This window comes from Ceratotherium simum, chromosome 13 (assembly GCF_057802395.1).
Source record: "Ceratotherium simum simum isolate JZ-2026a chromosome 13, ASM5780239v1, whole genome shotgun sequence".
Taxonomy (NCBI): Eukaryota; Metazoa; Chordata; class Mammalia; order Perissodactyla; family Rhinocerotidae; genus Ceratotherium; species Ceratotherium simum.
Window position 1 is genome coordinate 32,337,492 of NC_141912.1, and position 7,260 is coordinate 32,344,751.

General features: G+C 50.4%; 1 protein-coding gene across 2 annotated transcripts; it reads right to left on the minus strand.

The window, feature by feature from the left end:
• Positions 1–472: 472 nt before the first annotated feature.
• Positions 473–4,057, minus strand: LOC101395826 (saoe class I histocompatibility antigen, A alpha chain-like). Of its 2 annotated transcripts, XM_087438387.1 has the most exons (8): positions 3,951–4,057; positions 3,373–3,642; positions 2,860–3,135; positions 1,964–2,239; positions 1,725–1,838; positions 1,263–1,295; positions 1,073–1,120; positions 473–906 (listed from the first exon to the last, which is right to left on the minus strand). In XM_087438387.1, exons 1-8 carry the CDS (start codon positions 4,021–4,023, stop codon positions 902–904), a joined length of 1,095 nt encoding a protein of 364 aa, XP_087294513.1. In that variant the 5' UTR covers positions 4,024–4,057; the 3' UTR covers positions 473–901. The 2 variants fall into 2 exon arrangements, with proteins under 2 accessions (XP_087294513.1, XP_087294514.1); XM_087438388.1 differs by lacking the exon at positions 1,073–1,120.
• Between the last annotated feature and the right edge of the window lie 3,203 nt (positions 4,058–7,260).

Consider the following 7,260-nt stretch of genomic DNA (forward strand, 5'->3'; position numbering starts at 1 on the left):
CAGGCCAAATGACTCCTGCTGCTGTCAGAGATGGGGGACACCCAGAGAAGAATGAAACCATGCTAAACACGAAAAAAAACAGAAATAATCCAAAAAAAAAAAAAAAAAAACAAAAAAAAAAAAACCCAAAGGAACAAAACATAAACACAGAAATTGTAGGGGCTGAGGTCTGGACCTAGGCCTGAGTCTAGAGTGACCCGCCCACAGGAAGCCCTCACTGCCCACGGTCCTGAAGACATGACAGTGCCCAGGTGATAGACATCTGAGTTGCTGTGATGACAGGTCCTGGTGGGACAAGGTTCTACTGAGGGGATCGGAACAAACGAGCAGAGAGATGACCCAGCTGAGAAGGGAGCACGTCAAAGCCCACGATGCACGGAGCAGCAACAGGGCACAGGCCCTGTCCACAATCGGCTCCTCACAGTCTCTCCTGTCCCCACCAGCACCAGACTCAGCACAGTCAACACACGAATTCTAGCAGGTTATCAGTGCTTCCATTTACTTCCTCTCTCAAACTTCAGGAAATTTCTCCTTTAATTAACATATCAATGCCTTACGACAAGAATTAGAAAAAAGAAATTCATACCCAGATTCTTATTTTCAATAACAAAGCAAATCATTACTACTCAGCGCAACAGGAAGTTAAGACAAGGATGGAGATGGCCCAGCCCGGCCTCTGCTGGAACAGCAAAGTCCATCAGGGGAAGAACACAGGTTATTGTGCAGAGGGGTCATGGTAGGCAGGCGGTGGGCCAATCTCCCCTCCTCCTCACATTATGCTAATAGGAACGCAGACACATTCAGATGCCAGTTGTAAAAAGAGAAGTCAGGGGATCTTGAAGTCACCAAGTGGGAGCGTGAACAAATCTTGCATCACTCAGTTCCCCACAAGGCAGCTATCTCACACTGTGAGAGAAAATAATCATAAACAAATTCAGGTCAGTCACATAAGTGTTGACATTGTCAACAGCCCACCACATGCTCAACAGGTCCCAACTCAAAGAATTTCCATAACCTAGTTGTGTGCCCTCTGACCCAGCTCCTCCCCCACTTCAGGCCTCCAGGGTCTGACCTTTAGGATCTGTGAGAGACACATCAGAGCCCTGCGCACTGTCACTTCCTGGGGTAGAACAGAACAGGACATGGTCAGGGTCCACAGGAGATGAGACTAAAGGAAGAACTGTGGGGTGGGTGAGCTCCCCCATGGGCTCCGTCTATACTATCCCAATGGTCTCAGAGATCAACCCCTGACTCAAACTTACCTGCAGCCGGAGTGTAGCCCCCTCTTTTTTCACCTGTGGGAAGAACACAGGGAGAAGCCTCCATCATGAGATCCTAGAGGAACCTCCTAGGCCTGAACCACAAAGAAGTTTCCAAAACCACGACTGAAGACCCAGGGCAGCCTCAGGAAACATGAAGAAAGGGCATGTGTGGGGACAGGACTAATTGCCCTCCTGGAGCTCTGTCATCACTAGGGACCTTCCTCGGACCTTCCTCTGACCTCCAGTTGCAGGAATCAGGTCCCCAGTACCAGAAGTATCATGGTGAAAAAATCTGTCTTTTGTTTTCACAAGTGCTTTACAAAAGAGTGTTAGCAATCAACCCTGAGTGGCAGGTACATGTGTGTGGATGGTACTTCCTATTAAGAAGGCAAGGCAAACTTCTACCCGGGGCTTGAAACCCCGCAGTGGGACAAGAAAACTCAGACCACACCCCTTCCCTACCTGAGCGCTTCTTCCTCCAGATCACAGCTCCAGCCACCACAGCTCCAGTGACCACAAACAGAACCAGGCCAGCAATGATGCCCACGATGAGGATGATGGACAAAGAAGGTGGCTCTGGGAAGGCAAGAGAAAGTGAAGGGCTCTGACCTCAGGCCTCAGCCCTGAACCCTGCTGAAGTTCCCCAGAAGGGCTCCTGATTTCCCTGAGAAGAGGCTCTGAGCCCACGTCTCCCTCCTTACCCCATCTCAGGGTGAGGGGCTCAGGCAACCCCTCGTGCTGCACATGGCAGCTGTATCTCTGCTCCTCTCCAGAAGGCACCACCACAGCAGCCCACTTCTGGAAGGTCCCGTCCCCTGCAGGCCTGGTCTCCACAAGCTCTGTGTCCTGGGTCAGGTCCTCCCTGTCACGCTGCCAGGTCAGGGTGATCTTCGCAGGGTAGAAGCCCAGGGCCCAGCACCTCAGGGTGACCTCACCGTCAGAGATGGGGTGATGGGTCACGTGTGTCTTTGGGGGATCTGAGGAGGAAGAATCGAAAATTCACACTTTCAGTTACCTCCATGGGCCACTGAAACAGCACTCATGTGACCATCCTGAGAATGGATGGGATGATGGGTTTGGAAAGAGAACGCACAAAACACAGACACCAGCTCGGACTTGGGGATCTGGGATATACTCTCCAATTCCTTGAAAAGTTCTAGAATTAGTGTGAGACCCCAGGGTAGGAGGCTCCAGGTCTCAAAGGAGAAGCACACAGACTTCTGGGCCTGACCTTGGTGGAGGATGAATGACTCAGAAAAACTGGATTTGGACCTGCAAAGATGTTCTCACGCCGAGAACAAGGCCTTGAGACAGAAAGATGGCAGCCACAAGATGGCTGCCAGAATCGAAGGGAACCTGTGGTGGGCGATTTCAGGGGTGATCTTCCCTTCTATTCGTGAAGAAACTGGATTCCTTAACTGTCTTTTAGAGAAGGGCGGGCCTCTCCGCGAGTCATTCGTACAGAATATGGAAGCCTCGGTGGATTCCTCCCTCTCCCGAGGGGCGGGATTCTGACACTGATCCCATTTTCCTCCCCTCTCTGTGGGATGTCAGCCCAGCCCGAGGGGAGATCGGGACAACCCGCGGCCCCTCGTACCTGCGCGCTGCAGCGTCTCCTTCCCGTTCTCCAGGTACCTGAGGAGCCACTCCACGCACCGGCCCTCCAGGTAGCTCCTCCAGTACTCCGCCGCACCGGCCACCTCCCACTTGCGCCGGGTGATCTGAGCCGCCGTGTCCGCCGCGGTCCAGGAGCGCAGGTCCTCGTTCAGGGCGATGTAATCGGCGCCGTCGTAGGCGTGTTGATCTGATCCGCGGAAGAGGCGCCCGTCCGGCCCCACGTCGCAGCCAAACATCCACTGGATGGTGTGAGACCCTGACCCCGCCCCGCGGTCAGCGCCGCCCACTCGGCCCCGCCCCCGCCAGACCACCCGCAGGGATTCAACCTAAACTGAAAATGAAACCAGGGAAAAGTCCCCGCAGGCTCTTCTGAGTGGGGGGCCAGGCGGGTCCCGCAGTCTCGGGGTGAATCTCGGACCCGCAGACTCGGGGAGACCCCGGCCCGTCCGTGGGGGTGGGGGTCATGACCTGGACCCGGGCCCGCGTCGCTCACCGGCCTCGCTCTGGTTGTAGTAGCCGCGCAGGGTGTTCAGGTTCCCTCGGAAAGTCTGTGCGGTGTCCTTGGCCTTCCGCGTCTCTTCCTCCCAATACTCCGGCCCCTCCTGCTCCATCCACGGCGCCCGCGGCTCCATCCTCGGACTCGCGGCGTCGCTGTCGAACCGCACGAACTGCGTGTCGTCCACGTAGCCGACGGCGATGAAGCGGGGCTCCCCGCGGCCGGGCCGGGACACGGTGGTGCTGAAATACCTCAGGGAGTGGGAGCCTGGGGGCGGGGAGGGGCTGAGACCCGGCCCGACCCTCCTCCCGGCGGGTCCCCGGGTCCGAAGGTGATGGGGCCGGGAGGGGGGAGGGGGCGCAGGGGGTCGTGAGACTGAAAAGGGGGTCGGGAGACCCAAGTGGGTGACACGAGGGGGCGGGAGAAGGTGAGGGTCAGGACAGGGAGGGATGAAGTGGGGGAGGGGGTCTGGGCAGGTGTCCCCAGAGACGCGCCTTCCCCGGGGGTCCTCCGCCGCCGCGCGGTCCCCTCGCCCCGCCCCCTCGGAGGCCGTTTCCTCCCGACCCCGCGCTCACCCGCCCAGGTCTCGGTCAGGGTCAGGGCCCCCGAGAGCAGCAGGAGGAAGGTTGGAGGCATCATCACTCTCATCCTCGCGGTCTGGGGAGAATCTGAGTTCCGGACGGTGGTGGAGACTTTATAACCGGAACCGCGGAGACGCTGATTGGCTTCTCTAGAAACCGGACACGCAATGGGAGTGAGAACTGGGGCCGCGTCATGAGTCTCCAGGCAGGAGGACCCGACACAGGTTGTGAGAGGGAGAAGTGAAACTCGGGGAGATCGGGGACTCCCCAACACTGAGCTTCCCCGCTCCAGACACCGCCCTCGGGCCTGAGACCCTGAGAGCCACGTGCGGGGACTTTGCCCTGACCGCCCTCCTCCTACACTTAGAGCTCTTTGTCACACCGTCTCCCTGAGTCCTGGCCCAGGGGCAGTTTGAGTCAGCGATTGGCAAACGCTTTGGTTTCAGGATATCTAAACACTCTTACAAATTAGTGAGGACCCCAAGGTAATTTTGTTTATGTTGGTTATATCTATCAATATTTACCATGCTAGGAATAAAAGTTTTTAAGTATTTTTGTTAATTTATTTAGAATAATATTCATAACCCATTGTGAGTTAACAGAAATAATGTTTTTATGAAAAATAACCACTTCCCCAAATAAACAAGGTAGTAAGAAGAGTGGATCTTTTTACATGTTTGCAACTCTCTTTCTTGTCTGTCTCATTAGAAGATCACTGGATTTTCATATATGTTCTGCATTTAATGTCTTATTTTGGTTGAAAAACATACAACCTCACACAAATATGTAGAAGTGGTATTTTTAATAACCTTTCCAGATAATTGTGGATATTCCACTTCGATACTAACACTGCACAAGTGGTAGTTTCTCAGTGGTCATTTGCAAAGTGAAACCTGAAACAATATCATTGAATATTTCCTATTCCATTACATTAAAATCCACAGGTCTATTTTGCATATTGAATGGCTCTTGTACTAATGTATGATTTTTAAAAAAATTTTATTTTGTTTTTTTTCCCACAGAGCCCCAGTAGATAGTTGTATCTCATAGATGCACATCCTTCTAGTTGCTGTACGTGGGCCGCGGCCTCAGCATGGCCGGAGAAGCAGTGCGTCGGTGTGGGCCCGGGATCTGAACTGGGCAACCAGTAGTGGAGTGTGCGCACTTAACCTCTAAGCCACAGGGCCGGCCCTAATGTATGATTTTTAAAAGTAATACATTGTTTCACTAGTTGTATAGATCTTCCCTTGTTGATGCGTTTAACTACAAATTATCAAAATATCACCTTTGTTAATGTTACCACAGATCCCAACAGGAAAGTTTGTCAGTGCTGGGAAGCTGTCAAGCTTAAGCTGGTGGGGCACAAGTTTTCCAAAATTCTGGTTTTCTCTTAAGAGCTTCCATTTTATCACAGCAATAAGTACTGTCAGTTGTCAACCCTCAGTGGATTTTCTTGAAGGGAGAAGCTCACGTTCATGTTGAGAAATTGTGTGCGAATTAACCAAGTCTAATCATAGTTTCTGTCATTCATTCTTTAAAGTAAAAATGGTATTCCATAAAAAAGAGGCTAGCTCAGTGGCCGGCGCTGTGGCCTAATGGTTACGTTCCGCACACTCCACTTCAGCGGCCTGGGCCCGGTTCTAAGGTGCAGACCTACAGCACTTGTCAGCTATGTTGTAGATGTGATCCATATACAAGATAGAGAAAGATTGGCACAGATATTAGCTCAGGGTGAATCTTCCGCAGGAAAAAAAAAAAAAAAGAGGCTAGCTCAGCTCACACAAATTATTTTCCTTGGGACATAGTACCTGGGAATGTAGCAGAAGCTTTATCTGTACTTCCCATATCATCATATAAGATATTCTTAAAATGTGGACTTAAGAGTAATGATTTTGTAAAGATAATAATTTTTAATGCTTCAGCACATTTTCAAGTGAAAGTGTTTTTGGTTTTTTTTTGCAAGTAAGTGGTGTCGAAGATAACTACTATTGCAGTTTGGTACCATAGCCTCCAGTCTTCCTAAGTGTCACTTCAGTGCAAATGTCAACATAGTAAAAAGGCAAATGATGTCTAGTAATATTATCAAAATAGTTTTGACCTCATGGATCCCATGAAAGGGTCTCAGTGACTTCAAGGGTCCTACAGATGACACTTTGAGAACTGCTATTCTGAATATACCAGGGAGAGTCTCTCAACTGGTCCCCACCTTTGCCTCCTCTTCATTTCCCAGAATCCCTCTCCCTGAGTTTGGACTCCTTGCTTCCCAAAACTTAGCTTGGAGCATTGCCCCTGCTCTCCTCTAGAAGTGAACCCATCCCCTGGAAATTTGATGCCAGAGAGTGTCCTCAGTTTGGGAAGGGAGTTGGAGGGACAGATGTTTCCCTTTGGAACTGGGAACAGGTTGTGCCTGAAGGCATTAGACCCACTGATAACCTGTTTTGGTTTTGTTATACACCAGCTTAATATGTATTCATATCTCAGACATAAATATCATGTATCTCTAGGAGAAATAGTATCGGTCCTCTCATTTTACATGGGCCCTAATGCATCTGATTTAGAGGCTCACAAAGTATGAAGAGCAGTATGTCCAATAGAACATCCTGTGATAAAGGAATTGTTCTATATCTGCACTGTCCAATATGGAAGCCAGTAGCTACATGTGGCTATTGAGCATTTGAAATGTGGCTGCTGTGCTGAGCAGTTGAATTTTTAATTTTATTTACTTTAAATTTAAGTAACCATAAATGGCTAGTAGCTACCATATTGGACAGTGCGTATCTAGAATGTTCTTAGTTTTCGGTCTTCTCCCCCACAAAAGATACTGTATGATTCATAGGCTGATTTATATTAAAATTATCTTCATATGGGTGTCATGGATTTGTCCATGTGGGTCTTAGGCATGTCCTTAAAATACAGCATGCCCAAGAAGTGTAATTAATATGTGTTTTAATAACTAGAGTGTACAGACATTAGCCAAAATGTGATTTATCACTTTAACATCATAAGTGTTCAAAAATGCCCACCATAGGGGCCGGCCTGGTGGTGCAAGTGGTTAAGTGCATGTGCTCTGCTGCGGCGGTCCGGGGTTCGCTGGTTCGGATCCCGGCGCGCGCCGACGCGCCACTTGTCAAGCTGTGCTGTGGCGGCATCCCATATAAAGTGGAGGAAGATGGGCATGGATGTTAGCCCAGGGCCAGTCTTCCTCAGCAAAAAAAAAAAAAAGAGGAGGATTGGCAGATGTTGGTTCAGGGCCGATCTTCCTCACAAAAAAAAAATGCCCATCACCGAATCCTGGTGTGTATCA

What these genes read in the sequence shown, in the direction of transcription:
- LOC101395826 (XM_087438387.1), bottom strand. Translation starts at nt 4,023, where the DNA reads ATGAGAGTGATGATGCCTCCAACCTTCCTCCTGCTGCTCTCGGGGGCC. An exon ending in CCTGACCGAGACCTGGGCGG is followed by an intron (nt 3,643 to 3,950) that starts GTGAGCGCGGGG and finishes CCCCGCCCCCAG; the next exon opens with GCTCCCACTCCCTGAGGTAT. An exon ending in GGGCTACACTCCGGCTGCAG is followed by an intron (nt 1,121 to 1,262) that starts GTAAGTTTGAGT and finishes GTTCTACCCCAG; the next exon opens with GAAGTGACAGTGCGCAGGGC.